The following is an 18,688-nucleotide window of genomic DNA, read 5'->3' on the forward strand; positions in this document are numbered from 1 at the left end:
CGGCGTTGGTTCTTGTGTGGATGGGATTCCATCCCTTCATATCTGCATCGCCTCCCCAGACTCAGTGCCTCACATCATTTTGCTCCCTAGTCTGCGGTGGACTCGATTTTGCAGAGAGTTGGATACTTTGGTTTCCTAGGCCAATGTTTCATTTGTCGCTAGATGGGACACCTCGCTAGAGTCTGCCCTGGTTGGCAGTCTAGGAGGCCACCTCCAGTTGTCCCTCCCTCCCCCTCCCTCCCCCGGGGCCCCAGTTTAGACCCTCCATAGGAGCGTGGGCAGAACTTAGGTCCTCATATACCAGAGCACCAAGCCCTGGTTCAGGCCAACGCAGGAGAGTGGGAGACCATTGGCCCGAGGTGGGACCGTCGGCCGATGTCGAGAGACGAGCAGCGTCGGTAGGCACGCTAGGCTGGCAGGATCGAGGAGGCTACAGTTTTGTCAGAGAACCGTTGGGAGCATTTATCGTAGCAGCCCCTTGACGGTGATGGGGCCCCCGCAGTTCCCTTGAGGAAACCCCCCCCTCCCCCTCTAGAGACTATTACTTCGTTGGGACCCCCCTCTAGGTTTTTAGCTTGTAGAGATTTCGGACCCTTTAGTGCCTGTAGCGGGGCCGGCCTCGTAGCCCTCCCCCCTCCCTCGCAGTTTGCCTGGACTCTCCCCCGTACAGCTCCCTCTGCACTTGCACTGGATGTTCCAGATCCCCCCCTTCCCCCTTTAGAGTACTCCCGTTGCCCTCCGGCTGTGCTAGATCCGGGGTGGCGAGCCGGCCAGCTCTGTCCGTCGGTTGATTCATCATTTTTTGGAGCCGATAGAGATGACCATTGTTGCCTCTCCGGTGCAGGCTCTCCCTCCAGAGTGGCTAGTTGACCCCCAGTTGACTATAGTTTTGTCCAGTGTCTCCCCGTTGATGGAGCTGACATGTTCGAGGAGACGATGGCTCCCATCTACATTTGTGTCGTGTTATACCACTCTTGGTTGTCCACCCAAGAGAGTGGAGCGATGATCTCCTCCTTCCCCCTAAGTGCAGCACAAGAGATGGATTGGAGTACGGAGTCAGTATCCACTGCTATATAGGCGCAGGTCATAGAGCTTACGCATCATACGCATGACTTGTGCATCATAGATGTACTTACCCACCTCTGGTCTTTGGCTCGGATGGTGTTGGGTAGCTCCGTTCTCAGGGATCACGCATGGGAGATCTAGTCTGGAGGTGCTACTTTTGTTTTCCTACATGTTTCTGGCAGACCCACTTCTCCCATTCTACAGATATTTGCACTATGACAGATAGAGTCCGGAGTATGCATACTCTAGGGCTCAAACAGAGTGGGTCCACATGGAGGCCATGATACGTGCCCATCTGGCGTGGCTTTGCCCCAAGACTGACAGTGATTACTCTCCATCGAAACCCATGCCCAAGGCTCTTCGAGTGGAGGGTAGTTTCGACAATTCCACTTCTCACCTCTCTTGGCTATGAGGATTGTGTCATGGAATATCTAGGAGTTGGAGGGCCCGCAATGCTTCTAGAGGCGTGGTGTCCTTAGAGAGGAGCTCCATAGAGCAGCAGCAATTGGTGGACCCATTGGCATTCTCTTCTTATAGGAGCACCATATTTCAGAGGGACAGACTAATGGAAATGCATACTCCCTCTGTCCTAGATGGGCCAAAAGAGAGGGACTAGAAGGTGTGTCTCTTGCTCTACAAGATCCTCCCGCAATGGCTGATCCGTCCCTCTGAAAAATGGTCGACCGACAACGACAGACTCGAAGGTGGCACGGACACTATAGTAGGTGCAAGGTACTTGGCATGGGAGGAGGTGATCTTAGCCCTAAGGGGACAGGACCCTTGACATCTTCCAGAGTTCGTACGTAATTCTTGGGAGTTTGTGTTTCTCTTGATCTGATAGGAGGAATGCCGCCACGTCTCCAGGCTCGATCGGTTCTATGTTGACGGGTGGGCTTGTAAGCATGGTGGCATGATTGGTATACTGGCTCGCACTTCTTTTTCCGACCACGCTTCGATTATTCTCCCTTGGATGACCCCTGGAGACAAGACATACAGATGACTACCCGAATTCCAGATAGCCTCATTCACAACCCAGAGATATGCTGCAAGATAGAGGGGATTTGGGAGGCTGTATTTTCACTCAGGATCAGCTGCAGGAGTCCTGGATGCAAGCCTTGGCGAGATTAGCAGTCTTTTACAAGAGGGAGCATAGAGCAGATTGACCGGCTTCAGAGAGTAAGAGAGGAGTGTTCGTAGGGGTCTTGCTTCTCTACAGTAGCTGCAGGAGAGTGCATCAGATAGCCAGTGGATTGAGATCAGTTTGATGCCGACGTATGGAGCTCAAATCTATTGAGGAGGGGCGCGTGGAGTACAGAAACCAGACCAGAGCCTCTTTTTGGGTGCAGATTGGAGACAAGGTCAATGGAGATTTCTTTGAGATTGCAGGCCAACATAGACAGAGAGAGGGTATCCCAAGGTTGCGAGGCCCAGATGGATCCATTGTTATAGACCCCCCGCATGTGAGAGCCATCACCACAAATTTGTATCTGTGGAGACTTTCTGTGACAGGAGTTTACAGATTTTGGAGGAGAGCAGGTGATCTTTTCAGAGATCCTGAGTAGAGTTTATTGTGTCTGAGCCTGTGTTCTTTGCAGTGTTTGCAGAACAAGGAGGGTGTTTTGCCCTTTGAGGTGCGATCCTTTCACATGGATCATTTGTCTGAGTAGAGTTTATTGTGTCTGAGCCTGTGTTCTTTGCAGTGTTTGCAGAACAAGGAGGGTGTTTTGCCCTTTGAGGTGCGATCCTTTCACATGGATCATTTGTCTGTTGCTGATTCTTGGGATCTGATTCTACTTATGGAATAGTCTTCTACTATCTTTGATGCTTTTGAGGACTTTGTTACCATTGCAGTTTATATTCCTGCTTCCCTTCCTCATTATGAGGAGTCTACCTCTGCCTCTCTTTGTGATGCTTCTGAGGATGCCCCTCCCGTTGCCAGTTCTGTAGGTTTGTTGTTTTGGAGGATTATTTTTTGGACCCAGTGGGATGCTTTGGATCTGTGGTTACCGTGCCTGGGGCACAATGGTACTTCCAGAGTTTTTTGGATTTGGATCAGAATCAGGTTGGGCTTGTACCAGTCCGACGATATCTTTTTTCAGAGGGGGATGTCCAGTCCTTTTATCTTGCGATGCCCACCTCAATGGCGTGTACTTATGTACAGCATTGGGCAATTCATGGTACAACGTTTGAGCAGAGGGACCCCATCTTTTCTACATATCTTTACATCTTGCGATGCCGACCTTTTCAGAGGATGATTTTGTATAGCATTTGGCTACTCTTGGTACAGAGTTGGAGCAGATTGACTCTATTTCTTTTGAGGTTTGAGGAGCAGTTTACTTCTCCCAGGATTGATTATATACAAGATCTGATCTTGGTTGGTTATGAGGTTTTTCATACCTTCTCTAGGCTAGATACAGGACATTCGACTTCGGGCAATGTTCTTACACTTGGGTTTGGAACCATTATTTGGAGCAGCACGTCGCAGCCTATATGGTTGTTTTCTTCCAGAGGAGCGGTGTACCTGGTAGCTTTTGTAGCTGAGCTACTGAGGAGATTACTTGTGGAGCTTGCTTGGTACCTGTTTCTGCAATCTTTCATCTTTGATTGAGGACGGCGTCTCTGGTTTCTTGGAGTTCACACAGCGTCCGGTGCTGAGAGGGGGTGTTAGACATCATCTCCTTCTTGCTGGCTTCCTGTTTGGTGTCCTATTTTAGCCTCTAGGGCTGACCATGTTAGTCAGAGGGGCTGGTCACCCCTCACATATATTTTCCCACTTTATTCCCCATTTTATGGAGTCTTGGGTATTTTCCCAGTCGTGGAAGTTTTTTATCACCAGTCGGCTGCCTACTCATGGACATATATATAGCTGGCTTGCCTCCCTCATTTCTCACTGCTTGCTTAGCATTATTTACTGCAGTCCCTCACATACGAGGTTTTCTCCCCTCTTGCTCGGGACATGTATTCCTTTGGATGATGATATTGAGAGCAGGTTCTCACCTGTGTTTCCTCTCCATCTCTCTCTCTCACTCTCTCTCCTGTGTTTCCACTTTCCCTTCTTCCGCTGCACATTCTATTAGCCTTGAGCATGGGCCTCGCTAGGTCACTTGGATATTAGCTTACATGAGTGTACACGTTGTGTGGATTTTTATATGGTGCAGCTAGCCACCCCCAACAGGTCTTTGTTTTTACTAGATGCTGTTTTTGCCACTGTACATATGGGTGTTGTTGTGGCTGGAATAAGCGCCAGTTTTGTGGCCTTGTACATATGGTTTATGGTTTGCCTATGTACATACGTTTGTGGTTACCTATGTTCATAAGGGGGCTATATGATGTCCGAGAGCTTATGTATTCAGGAGGTGAACATGTGTCCAAAGTGGTGGTCAGTAGGCTCATATGATGGTGTTTGATGTACTCCTCCTATTGTGCTTTACAACTTATCCTTTGAAGTCCATGGCTGTGAGATATGGCTGTTTGAAGTTTGAGGCTATGTGATTGCAGCCTAAATTCCATTGGTTTTAGCTCATATGGAGGGTATGCAGGTAGATGGATGCTATGTAAGACCACCTGCTTGATGGAGGTGTATATGATGTACGTGTTGTGCTTTACAGCACTCCATTTGGTTGAGTTTGCAGAGAAATATGACCAGTTGAAGGTGGCAAAGTATGCCATGACGCTGCAACTTTTATTCTAAGTGCCACTATGGGATGGAGAGTCCGATAAAGTGTGGGACCATTCAGTTGTAAAGTGGGTACTATGAGCTTACCGGTGTACTTTCTTGCTCTGGAGTTGAAGCCTGGACACTCAAGTTACAAGCTTGGCAATATTGATGTACAAGAGGGTTGCGCTAATAAGTACATGGCTCTTTTAGACTAAAAAAAAAACTTTCCAGAGAGCGTGTTTTTGGGCATTTTAGCGAACCTACCTACCTTCAACGGCTGGTATCTTCCCCTACCGAACTCCGTTTTATGCATATGAGAGTTCTACGGACATCTACTCGAGATGAGCTTCGCAAGGAAGGTGTCGGCTTGGGATGATTGCGATGTGGTTGTCATCTAGGAGGACTTTGTTGGATGTTCCAAGGGGGTAATCATAAGTTTTTTCTGTCTGGGTGTGTATACATCTCAAGGTGTGTGAGGAGGAATATACTATAGAGGCATCTCCCATTTTCTTTCTCTCATCCTTTTTGGTGCCCCCACTGAGGATTGGAAGGCAGCTTCAACTAAGAGGTCTACAGGGTGATAATCGCTTGTAGATCAACTCAAGGCCTATGGCTGGCGAGGTGTTTGAGGTTTTCAAGGGCGGAAAAGGCGAAGATGTGGACAAATTCATACGACATGTCGAGTTGACCGCTCTGAAGAGTAATAGAGATGATGATGGATTCAAATTACGTCTTGTGAGCTTGCTAATGGAGGGTGAGGCTCGAGTATGGTACGAAGATACGCTCACCGAGGCGCAAAAAGGTAATTGGGCTCAACTCCGTGAAGCATTAAGAGGAAGATTTGAAAAAGCTGATGCTCCCGAGGAACTATGGAAGGAATTGAGTAGATTGCAGCAAGGAGAAGACCGAGATATCAATGAACAGGTAAACAGGTTTGAAGCTTGCTGGAGGAGAATCTTAAGAGGCCTGGAAGAGAATCAAGTACCTCTTGGTTTCTTGAAGAAGGACAGGTTTGTGTGTCTTTTACATAAGAGCATTAAAGACAAGGTAGAGCTCAAGGATCCAGGAACGTATGAAGAGGCTGTGAGGATAGCCAAGGAGCAGTGGAGAAAGAAGATAAGGAAGCAGGAAATGCTGAGTAAAGAAAGGGATGTTCCTTTCCATTATGGCGGATCTCTTGTGTCCTTTGGAGAATTAGTAAAGCCTCTACCTATGGATGTGCATCGTGAAAGAGATCTTCATGTGGAAGCTCCAAAAGTAGCTGATCCTACTCAAGGTCAAGAGACCCTTCAACAGGAAATACAGAGGTTAACAGACCGAATTGGAAGCCTTAATATTGCTATGCAAGCAATTCAACAACAGCAGGTGAGGCGTCCTCAAGGAGAGCGAGCCCCAAGACCTCGCAATGAAAATGTCCAATGTTACAATTGTGGAGAGAGGGGTCATTATTCTCCCCAATGTCCCTTACCAAGAAGAGAGCCAGGTGGTATATATCCCATAGCCCCGAGGCAAAGAAATAATGTGAGAGAGGGCAATGTCAATGTACAGGTACCTCAAGGGCAAGCGCAGCAGCAGGGCCAAAATCAAGCCCAGGCACCACCACAGTTTGCTGTTGGGATATTGGAAGCTGTTGAAGAAGGTGATGAGGAGGATGAGGCCGATGTGTTGGCATACAAAAGGAAAAGAGCACAAAAGTCAGAAACTGAAGAGGCCTGTAGGGAAGAAAAGTCAAGAATGAAGACTAGAAAAGACATGGATAAAGGGAAAGCACCGATGGAAATAGGAGAGTCGAGTAAACAAGGTGAAGCTAAAGCAAAGAGGAGAAGAAGGAAGGTCACCATGGACGACTTCCATCTAGGAGAAGGGCAACCTGCTTATAGCCTTTTAGAAGACCTAAAGAAGAAGAAAGCAGATATTACCTATGGCCAGCATTGATGATGATGAGCCAGTTTGTCACCATGCACTACAGTGCAGAGTGCATGTGACATTCCCTCCTGCTTAGCTTGGCGGAAGGTTCATGGCTTCCATGTAGTCCGCCAACAATTGGTTTGTTTCAATCTTTGTTTCATGATATGCAGATAGACCCAATCCCCTTCCTTGAAGTGACATCTCGTCTAGACTTATTCGCTTGTTTGCTATATGCTTCCTATGCTTTGGTCAAGCGGTCCTTGACTGACTCAGTGATCTCGGAAAATGTATCCGTGTTTCTATTAGCCTCTAGAGATGGAGATACCAATCTCATCAAAAGAGAAGAGAAACGGCGACCAAAGGTTGCTTCATATGGAGTCCGTTCGACACTGGATGAATGAGTGTCGTTCAAGATAGCTTGGACCAATGGAAGATAATGTTCCCATTTGGACTGCTGGTCATGACAATATGACTTGAGAACATCAAAGGCCAACTGATTATAAATTTATGTTTGGCCGTCTGTCTGTGGATGGAATGCACTAGACAACTGCAACTTAGGTTCGAAGTTTTCAAATAATGCCCTCCAGAAATGTGAGGTAAACTTGGAATCTCTATCTGATGTAATGGTGCTAGGCAAACCACAAATTGGGTACCAATGCTTGAGAAACAGACGGGCTATATCCTCGGCTGTGGCCGTATGCTTGCATGGGATGAGCATGGAGAATTTACTGAAGCGATCCACAATGGTAAAACACTGAGTGTTGCGGGATTCGGTAGATGCTGGTAGAGGCTCTACAAAGTCCATAGATATGTCGATGAAAGGTCCTTCGGGGATAGGCAAAGGTTGAAGTAAACCAACCTTCTTTGTATGCGGAACCTTTACTTTTTGACAAATCTTACAGGCTTGAACATGTGAATAGACATCATGCCTCATCTTTGGCCAATAAAAGGACCGTTCTAATTTCTCGAGGGTACTGTTGATACCCCTATGGCTTCCAACTAAGGAGTCATGGGCATCATGGAGAAGAGCGGAATGCTTTTCTCGAATGACAGAGAGGCGGTTCTTGAAGAACAACCAACCATTCTGTACTAAATAATGGCCTGGCTCAGAATTGAGGGCCAAACTGTACTGAGTACCAAACTCAGGGGAGTCGACATATTGGTCTTTCATACTATCTAAGTCCTTCCCCGTGATTTCGAGAATAGTAGATTCTTGGATTGCCTGGATGCTGGCCTTTCGACTAAGAGCATCTGCACTGGGTTATGCTTACCAAGGATGTATTCAATCATTCCTCCAAACTGTTGGAAGAGTTGACTCCACCTGGCCTATCGATCACTCCATTGGGCACTGGGCATAGTTTGAGACCACTTAAGTGCTTGGTGGTTTGTTTTTACTGTGAAAACCTGTCCATAAGCTCTTTGTCATATACCGAATAATTCTTTTCGGTGACATCCAACTTTCTACTGTAGTATGCCACGGGTCTATTGTCCTGCTGGAGAACTGCACCTATGGCTACGTTGCTTGCATCAGTAATGACCTCGAAAGGCTCATCCCAAGATGCTAACTTTAATACAGGCGCTTCTGAGGCGGCTTTTTGGAGTGCACGGAATGCATAAGTGCCTTGCTTGTAACTGAGACTTCCTGCTTGCGAGTCTTCACCCCCTTGAGCAAGTCGGTAAGAGGTTTTGCAAGGTTGGAAAAGTGATGGACATGGGTACTGTAGGCCTGACAAAGACCTACGAATGAGCGGATTTCTTGGGCGGTCTTAGGAATGTCCCAATCTAAGATCTCCTGAACCTTTGATGGATCCGGTCTAATCCCATCGGAACCGAAGATATAGCCCAAATATTGAACTTCTTTAACACCAAAGACAGACTTTTTGGCATTTATGTAGAGCTCATTATCTCGCAAAAGTTGCAAGACTTTCTCCACATCTTTCTCATGCTGCTCTGCAGTGGCTGAGAAGACTAGTATGTTATCAAGGAATATGAAAACACACTTTCCAATGTGGACTGTGAAAATCTTGGACATCATTTTATTGAAGGTTGTGGGTGCATTTGTAACCCAAAAGGCATGACTACGAAGTCGTAGTGACCACGCTCTGTCCGAAAAGCTGTTTTTGGAATGTCAGCTTCAAAAATGCGGACCTGATGGTAACCACTCTTGAGGTTGATCCTAGTGAAAGATTTAGTACCGTCTAAACGCTCCAAAATGTACTCAATCCTTGGCATAGGAAACTTATTCTTAATGGTGAGTTTATTTAATGCCCTGTAATCTACACAAAGGCGTGCAGACTTGTTCTTCTTTATACAAATAGGATGGGTGCAGTAAATGGTGAGGAAGAAGGCCGAATAAATCCGGCTCGGAGGAGCTCAGATAACTGTTTTTCTAACTCTCCCTCTAAAGTCTTGGAAAGACGATAGGGAAACTTGCTAGGAGGATCCGATCTTGGGACCAAATCAATATGATGGTCCTCAGGGCAAGAGGGTGGGAGTCTGGGCGGGAGATCATCCCTAAGCATAATGTCCTGATGTCTGGACAGGAGGTGTGCTAATTGAGGGACTGAGGAGGAGATGGATGCTACCGATGAGGTAGAGGTTGTTTCAGCACGAACATAAAGTAGTGCTCCTTCTGCTCCCTTGCGGATAGCTCGTCGGGCTTGGAGATGCGAAATCAATGGGATACGAGGAATGCTTCTATCCCCACGAATCATGACAGGCTCAGGAAAACCTTTACAGATAGTAAAAGTGTCCTACCCCCAATTGGGAATCGGCTCATACTGACGAAACCACTGAATTCCTAAGATCATGTCACACCCCAACAGAGGCAAGAGGATGAAATCTCTTTGGAATGAGGCCTTTTGAACTTCAAAGGCAAATTGCTGTGTCTTCTGAGAAATGTGGGTGCGGAGACCAGGTGTGAACCCGTCCACATCCAGATGATATGGGATTAATGTGCAGTTCATTTTGTTAGCCAACTGGGGAGAGATGGCATCCTCAGAACTACCCATATCGAAAAGGACTACAAACTGTCGGCCCTTGGCAGAGCCATAAGCTCGGATGAGGCTTTTCTGTGCAGCATCGTTCTCACCCTCTTGCTTAGCATCAAATACCACGGATGGCATAGGATGCATAGAAGGTAAAAGTTGAACCGCACTGGTGGTAGTAGACAAGGCTGGAGGAGCTGGGAATGCTGTGGCAACTGTGGTAGAAGGAGCTTTGGCGGCTTGTTCCGCTTGCCATTTGTGGCAATCCTTCTTACCATGCCCTATGATGTGATAGAAAAAACATCTGTTTTTTGACTGATACTTCTTTTGCTCCTTTGGAGGAAGATAACCTCCAGTAATGCCTGCTTTAGCCTTTTCATCGGGGGTTTTCTTACGCATAGATTCTTTATCTTTCTTACGCCCTGAACTGGAGCTATTACTGCCGTCCTTCTTAGCATCTTTAGAAGATGCATTACCTTTCCCTGGTTGTGCAGCTTATTGCTGCTGTTGGGGTTTGGTACTGGACTGGGATGACTGCTTGGGCTTGTCTCTGTTCATCTTCATTTCTTCATTCTGAGCGAGAGTCAAAGCCCGGTCATATGTACTGGGTTTAAAGTTACGAACTGTGAACCGAATGTTAGGATCCAATCCACGAATGAATTGCTCCATCTTGGCCTGCGCAGATAGCCCTAACTGCTGTGCTAAAGTAATAACCTTGCTGGAAAACTGAAGCACTGGGGATCCGTTCTATCTGAGTCCATAGAACTCATCTACCAGACCGGTCATGTATTGGGGCGGGAGGAATTTGGTCTTTAGGTCATGGACAAAGGTATCCCAGCTAAAAGCTGTGACACTTGTGGTCTGGTCTGTATCTTTAAAGATTAGACCAATGCTGCCACCAAGTGACTGCCTCACCAGTGAGGTGGGGAGCCGCTACGTGGACTCTATCCTGAGGATCTGTGATCCTAGCTAATGGAAAATGAGCAGTAAATTGATGAATAAACTGATTAACTGCTAAATGATCACACTTACCATCATATTTACTGAAATTTGGTTGACTGCGTGTCACATGCACTCTGCACTCAATGATCATGATCAACAGTGCAACATTTGTACATTATTAGAACCCAGTAGGATGATATTTGTCATACGCCGTGACCCCATTGTACATCCTCATTCCAGGATAAGTCAGGCACGAGCTACGTAGGTCATTCCTCAGCCTTAACGGGTCAGTCAGTCAGTCAAGTCCCTTAACCCACTTGGAGAGAATCATTCATGCATGTAGAGTCAGTAGAAGCCTTAGGGTTTGCATCAGAAAGCACTCTGCATCTTGCATAATATGCATTCATATGCTTGTGCATCATTTAGAACATCCCAGAAGCCTTAGGGAATTTACTAGGATTTATCTGGTATTTTTCCCATATTTTATGGTATTTATTTAGCATTTAATGTCATTTATAAACATAAATTTTATTAAATAAAGGACCAGCCAACTTGACCAGCCCCTAGTTAGTATAAATAGGCTTGCATAGGGCTTAGTTCTACCATTCAATCTTCAGAAGATAGGCGCCCTTCATCCTCAGCCTAAGGAGCATCCACACCTTCAGCCCTAGACTAATCCAACCCTATTGGAGCTTCTGCGTTTGCTTCTCCACCTTGGAGATCTTGCGTTTTTCTTCCAATCAGCCCCTGCAGATCAACGCAGCAGTCCAACAGCACCTGCAGTTCAACGTAGCAGTCCAAGTACACTGCCCAGCAGCTCTACAGTCCTTGCAGATCTAGGCGCAGCCAGATAGCACTTCAGCAGGCCCCAGACAGCAAAGATCTCTGCGTTTCTGCACTTAACAGAGCTGGCAGGTGTTCAGTCCAGTCCTACCTTGCGTTTACAATTCTATAGCAGTATTACCTTCCGTTTTCAGTTCTGCAGCAGTCATAGAGCAGTGGACCACCTTCTTTGCATCATCCATACATGCTACAGTCATCTGGTGAAGGTAACATATCATTCATAGGCATTTACAGCATAGTTACATAGCTTAGAAAAGTCCACAGCAGTCCTTTCTCAGCCTCAGGTGTGCAGCCCTTCCTCATGCCCTTGGGAAGAGTGCATAGGCTCGAGATCAGTTCATTGAGGTGTTTCTATAGCCGTGTACAGTTCAGGCAGGCTTCCGATCCTCCGAGATCTTGCGTTTGGCTTATCTACAGTCCACAGTCATTCTCTCTAAAGTAATAAAGCAAATACTATCTCGTTATCGGGATAAGGGGCCCTTTAGTGGGTAATTCAGGACCTAATCTGGTGTACAGTTCTCATATCTCTCTCTCTCTCATCTCTTTAAAGTTTGAAGTTTTAAAGTGGATTGCTAAACTCACAAAACTTAGGATATAGAAGACGGTGTGAGCATTTGTGTGACAGGATCATCGAATACAAAGACTTCCGTTGCATATTACACTGCGAATGACAGTAGTTTATGCTGCGGACTGCTGGCTGGTGGCACCTGAGGCGGGGGAAGCTGAAGAGAGGTGCTGGTATCTAAGATGAATGGCCTCTTTTTCCCTTTGGTGCTCGACTAACATACGTTCTCGATCGTGCTCTCATTGGTGCTCCCGAGCGGCGAGTTCAGCGTGACACCGGTCTTCGTCGATCTTGCGTCGGGCTTTCTCATAGTTCCATCTTTCTGCCTTTTCTTGTTGTTTTCTTGCTTCTGCTTCTGCTTTTTCTTCTCTCCTTCGGGCCTCGTCTTCTCTCCTTTGTTGTTCCATTTGAAAGAAGAGGGAGATGTAGTCGGGGGTTGCTAGAGGCGGAGGAGGACGTGCTGCTGCTGCCTCCAAGAGTTGGAGGCACTCCATGAGCAACTACTTCTGAGCTCTGAGAACAGCTATGGTGTCTGCTGTAGTCGGAAGAGCAAGGTCTCCTTCGGGGGAGACTTCTCCAGCTGATGGGTACTCTCCTCTTTAGGCATGATGCTGAAGTCGGTGGTCGTGCCGGAACGCAATCTGACCATCCAAGGATGCCCTCACGCTAGGATACGGTGTGTGTGGACAAGTTGAATCTGATACCAATGTAACATGCAGCATAAGTATTCGTATTGGAGGATCTGTCACACAAATGCTCACACCGTCTTCTTTATCCTGAGTCTCGCGAGTTTAGCAATCCACTTTAATACTTCAAACTTTAGAGAGATATAAGAGAGAGAGAGATGTGAACTGTACACCGTATGGGGTCCCGAATTACCCATTGAAGGGCCCCCTATCCCGTTACCGAGATAGTATTTGTTTTATTATCTTTAAAGAGACTGACAGTGTGATTGATGATAAGCCAAACGCAAGACCTCTGAAGACCAAGTGTTGGGCTGAATTGTGCACTGCTATAGAAGCACCAAAGATTTCCAATCTCGAGCCTATGCACTCTTCCCAATGGAATGAGGGAGGGATGCAAAGCTAGGGCTGAGAGAGGGGCTGTTTGGGACTGTTCTAGACTGAGTATGAATGCTGTAAATGAATATGAATGCTGCGTTTTACCTTCACCAAGTGGCTGGAGCAAAACGATGAATAGATGAATGCTGAAAATTGTATGGATGCAGAAAACGCAAGGCTGAATGCTGAAACTGCTGCGTTTTGCTGATGTAGGGCCTGAATGCTCATGCGTTGATGCACCTAGGACTGTAGGAGGAAAACGCTGAGAGAATAGGGCTGAAACTGCAATCGCTTATGCTTCTAGTACTGAGGATGACAAGTGCTTGAATGCTCCTTTGTTGAACATGATGAATGAATGAATGATTATGCAAGAACTCTATTTGTATGGACACAAGGAGCCAGTCGGCTGGCTACTGAGCTGGCCGACTGCTTATGTCCGACATAAATGCCTAAATGATGTGTAAAATGCTGAAAATGATGGGAAAAATATCAGAAAAATCCTAGTAAATATCTTGATAAATACTAGATGATATCTGGGGTGTTTGCCATGGTCTAGATGCAATGGATGAGTGATGTGTAATATACAGAATGCTTTCTGATGCAAACCCTAAGGTTTCTACTGACTGTATATGCATGAATGCGTCTCTTTAAGTGGGTTAAGGGACTTAGACTGACTGGTTGACTTGCTATGGTTGAGAATGACCTACGTAGCTCGTACCTGACTTATCCTCGATTGAGGATTACAATGGGGTCACGTCATACGACAAATATCATCTTGAATGGAACTAATATTGCACAATGTTGCACTGATGATGATGAGCCAGTTTGTTACCATGCACTACAATGCAGAGTGCATGTGACAGTTGTGATGTATTGCTTGGAAAGCCCTTGCATACATGCATTGATCCATGCAAGGCTTACAAGACCAACAGGATCACTTTCATGCATAAAGGCCGAGAGCATGTGATTGATGCTAGTGAAGAGGGTGGTACCATTCCCCTTGTTATCTTATGTACAAATTAAGAAAGTAATGAAAAAGAGTATTTTTGCATACTTGATATTTGTACGGAAACATGTTGAAGAAAATAATGTACATGTAAACACTCTTAGTAATCATAGGCTGAAATTTTTGCAAGAGTACAATGATTATTTTGCTGATGAGTTACCAAATGAGTTGCCACTTGTACGACTGGAAGATCATCGCATTAATGTTGTGCCAGGTAGCTCACCACCTAATAGGCCAGCCTATCGTGCAAGAGTACAATGATTGTTTTGCTGATGAGTTACCAAATGAGTTGCCACCCGTACGACCGGAAGATCATCGCATTGATCTTGTGTCGGGTAGCTTACCATCTAATAGGCGAGCATCGTGTAAGTGCATCCCAAAAAGAGAAGATCATGAAGCATGTAAATGAGCTTCTTGAGAAGGGTTTGATTCAGCCAAGCTTTTCCCCATACTGTTCACCCGTCCTCTTGGTTCAAAAGAAGGATGGATCTTTTTTGTATGTGTGTGGATTATAGAGCTTTGAATAAGCTTACTATCAAGAATCTTTTTCTGATTCCACGCATACACGACATCCTTGAAAAGTCGGATGGATCGGCATGCCTTAGTTGAATTGATCTCAAGAGTGGGCATCATCAAGTGAGTGTGGTGCCTGAGGATGTACATAAAACTGCTCTTAAGACAACTTTTGGGCTTTATGAGTATCTTGTTATGCCTTTTGGTATTACGAATGCCCCGGCTACATTCAATAGAATGATGGATCATATATTTTGTGGGTATAAAAATTTTACGGGTGTCTTCTTTGATGATATCCTAGTCTTCTCAAAGACCGAAGAAGAGCATAGAGCTCATTTGGCTATTGTTTTTAAAGAACTCTGTAAGCATAAACTCTTCATAAATGCAAAGAAGAGTGAGTTCTTCTTGTTAGAGATTATTATCTTGGGCATATTGTGTCAAAAGATGGAGTGCGGATGGATCCTGCAAAGATTGATGCAATTTGGAATTGGCCCGAATTGAGATCAGTGCATGAGATCCGTAGTTTTCTTAGATTATGCTCTTATTACCGGAGGTTCATTCGGCACTTTGCATGGATTGCTTCTCCTTTGCATGACTTGACAAAGAAGAAGACTACATTCAAATGGACTGATGTAGAGAGGGGTGTAGAAGGAGCGACTGCGGGTAGAGTCGGAGGCAAGGGTGGGGGAGCGGGAAGCCGGAGAGGTTGGAGAGAGACATTGCGGAGAGGCATCCATCTGAGAGAAAGGTTGCTGGGGAAGGCTTGACGTTGGGGTCAACCGTCCCCATTGGGCACTGAGGGGGCCAGAAGAGGAATCGCGATAAGGAATCGGTCGCCACATCGCGCGCGCCGGGGGGGGGGGTCGGGGTCTTCTCTGTGAGGACTAGACGGGGCCTGCCATCTGCGGGCGGGTGTTGTGATAAGTGCTCGAAACGGTTCTTTGATAGAACCGAATCCTCCTGCATGTTGCCAGCTTGGCGCGCACGGCGGCGATGCTCAGCTCTGATGCTCGGCCGGTGACCCGGGCAGGGGCCAACCTTCCGCCACTCTCCGGCTGATGGGTTGTTCATGGTCGGTACCTGGTGCTCCTCGGCCTGAGAACCTGGGCCTCCCTCTGCCCGCTGGTGCGGATTTGAGCGGGAAGTCTGAGGGGGAACCACCGGAGGCGGTCTCCTAGACTGACACCCAAGGCAAGCTCTAGCTAGATGATCCATCTGCCTGCAAATGAAACATTGGCCTGGAAGGTTGGAGTACACACTGTGCATAATGGGGGCGCCCCAAAGGCTGGGAATAGATATCATGTGAGGCATGGAATCCGGCAAGACAACACATATATGGAGAGATGGAATCCCGGCTGCTCGTGCGAGGGTCGATGCAACCGGGGGGGGGGGGGGGGGGGGGTTCCATCACTCTCCCGATGGCACCACCAATCATCGGGAGAAGAGGAAGGTATTCCTTCTTGAGGCGTGGAAAGCATACTGTCATGGGAAAGCTTGAAACTCTAGCTAGAGGGTCAGATGCCCGGTCGAAGCCGTGCTGCTACCGTGCAAAGAAGACCTAGGCCGTACGCAATGCAACAGGGCTCACCTGCATGACAAGATTGGACGCCGCTGGTGAGTTGAACTCAACGTGGTAGTAGCCACTCCCCAATGGATGTATATCTGCGATCTTTGTAGGCGCACGTAGAAGGCTAGCCTGAAGGATATCTCTGAGTTGGCCACGCGCGGGGCGGTTACTGACAATCTTGCAAACGAGAGTGGAGGCCTCTAGGGATGCAACAATCGTAGTGAGAGGTTGCAAGTCCGCATCGGAAAATGAAAGGCAGGTAACAGCGGCCTTGGTCGGGGGAGACGGAGCGGCTGCCATGGAGTCCTCTTAGGGGCGAAGACCAAAAGAGGCCGAAACTTGCCGAAAACAAGGAACAACCCACTAGCTGAGGGCGCTGCCGAATGACGATGGGAGAAGGGGGGGGGGGTGCGACTAGACATGAGGCATGAACGGGGGAAGGGAAAAAAGAAAAAAACGAGAGAAAAAAGCAAAAAAGAAAAAAGGGAGCAAGGACAAGGGCGACGGGAGCAAAAGAAAAAAAGGGGGAGCAAGGAGAAGGGCGACAGGAGCAAGGGGCAAGCACAAAGGGTGCAGATGGGGGGTTGGGGGGACACATGCGGAAGCGGAGGGGGGCAAAAGAAGAGAGATAAGGCTGGCGAAGGGGCGCAAGTGGAAGAAAAAGGCAGGGGGCGCCGGTGAAAGAGGGGGGCGGGGGGGCGGCGCTGATAGTGATGCAGAGCAAGAGGGGGGAGCGCAGCTCACGATGACCGTTTATTGTCTTCAACACATCTTAGGTAGTTGCCTCATGATTTTCTTTCATATACAAAGATGTCCCAGTGGAAATTGTGCAGAAGTATGTGTATCTAGGAGTCATCTAGGAGTCACTTTTACAAGCCCTTTGTTTTGCATGACCACGGCTGCCACTGACCGACTTGCAAGGGGGCATGCCTCCCTAGCCTGTATGGAGAGACAGTGTTTCCAAGCACATTTCCAAGAAACTCGCATTAAGTGCTGGCTCTTTGATACTCTAGTATGACTAGCGACTATGTATGGTGCAGCCTTTTGGGGGCCAGGCCTAGGGAAGGATCATTGAAGGAGCATAGAGAGGCTACAAGTGATGATGTTGTCACGCATGATCAGGAGTAAGCCATTTGTACCACATGACATTCTACATGCAGAGTTTGGGGTGGCCCCACTGGTTACAGATGCCCTTTTTCAAACTGTCACTTATATTCAACATGTATACACACTTGACAGAGATCGCCTCCCACGATTAGCACTAGAGTTGTGTATGCAATTATACTGCGAGAGGGAGAGGGAGGATTGAGACGAGCTGGACTGCGCTTTTGCTCAGCGACATGGTCACCACCATTACCGACACATGTATGGTACTCCGGGGTAGTCGAGTGGTTTCATGCACATGGCATACAGATGGACTGTCTCCCCCTGTTTCAGTATATAGCCTGGATTCCGCCTACCGACAGGAGATCAACCGGATCATCCGGTTAGATCTACTTGGGCTACACACACCAAACATGGGTGTCTCCGTCAGAGATTGGTAAGAAGTATGAGTTCTACAAAGATCACTTCTTGAGACTCTTTGAGGATGGATTCTTTGAGATCCCGGGATACATACAGATACACATGTTACATGCTACGCGTATCACGATCGGCCAACTCAGAGTATCCTCCCACCACCTCAGAGTAGAACTGGCAGAGTTGAGGATGTCCCACATGAGGAGAAGACATGCACAATATGCATCATAGGAGCAGTAGAGGATAAGGCCCATTATATGTTCAGTTGCCCGGCTTACTATGAGATACGGGGGAGATTCCACTACCTTTTCCGAGAGGGATTTGGACCACTCACACGGGTGATACAGTTTGAGCATTAGAGGTGCTTGGGTATGTACTTGATGGAGCTCAGACGACACAGGGATGTGTTGTTGAGGCAGTATGCTGAGAGACAGCCCCGGCTTTGATAGGACATCTCACAGATTTCTTTGTGGTTCACACATCCACATCAGAATCCACTGCCCACAACAATTCCTCTACTATGACATCAGAGCCCACCACCCGTACCCACACTCCATCTCCACGCCCCAGAGGAGTTCTTAGCGAGAGAGCTCACACGGGTGATACAGTTTGAGGATTAGAGGTGCTTGGGTATGTACTTGATGGAGCTCAGACGACACAGGGATGTGTTGTTGAGGCAATATGCTGAGAGACAGCCCCGGCTTTGACAGGACACACCTCACAGATTTCTTTGTGGTTCACACATCCACATCGGAATCCACTGCCCACAACAGTTCCTCTACTACGACATCAGAGCCCACCACCTGTACCCACACTCCATCTCCATGCCCCAGAGGAGTTCTTAGCGAGAGAGCTCGATCCATTTTGCGAGCCAGACATCCCCAACCCAGAGGAGTTCTTAGCGAGAGAGCTCGATCCATTTTGCGAGCCAGACATCCCCAACCCAGAGCATCAGGACCCTCCACCACACAGAGAGATTCGTGAGGTTCTCTACCGACATGACACGCTCCCATCACAAAGGCCTGACATTCACTCCACCATCAAATCGGTTCTGG

At 47.4% G+C, this 18,688-nt stretch overlaps 2 protein-coding genes across 5 annotated transcripts in view; both read left to right on the top strand.

Annotated features, from left to right (window-relative positions):
* LOC147613264 (uncharacterized) overlaps positions 1–18,688 on the top strand; it is a 229,187-nt gene that overhangs the window by 24,075 nt on the left and 186,424 nt on the right. The gene's annotated exons all lie outside the window — the stretch shown is intronic.
* LOC147613265 (uncharacterized) lies at positions 5,260–6,658 on the top strand. The gene has a single exon (XM_086782110.1). It carries the CDS (start codon positions 5,333–5,335, stop codon positions 6,656–6,658), a length of 1,326 nt encoding a protein of 441 aa, XP_086638236.1. The 5' UTR covers positions 5,260–5,332.

This window comes from Cibotium barometz, chromosome 44, assembly GCF_041138505.1.
Source record: "Cibotium barometz isolate CiBa-2024 chromosome 44, ASM4113850v1, whole genome shotgun sequence".
Classification (NCBI taxonomy): Eukaryota; Viridiplantae; Streptophyta; class Polypodiopsida; order Cyatheales; family Cibotiaceae; genus Cibotium; species Cibotium barometz.

What these genes read in the sequence shown, in the direction of transcription:
- LOC147613265 (XM_086782110.1), top strand. Translation starts at nt 5,333, where the DNA reads ATGGCTGGCGAGGTGTTTGAGGTTTTCAAGGGCGGAAAAGGCGAAGAT.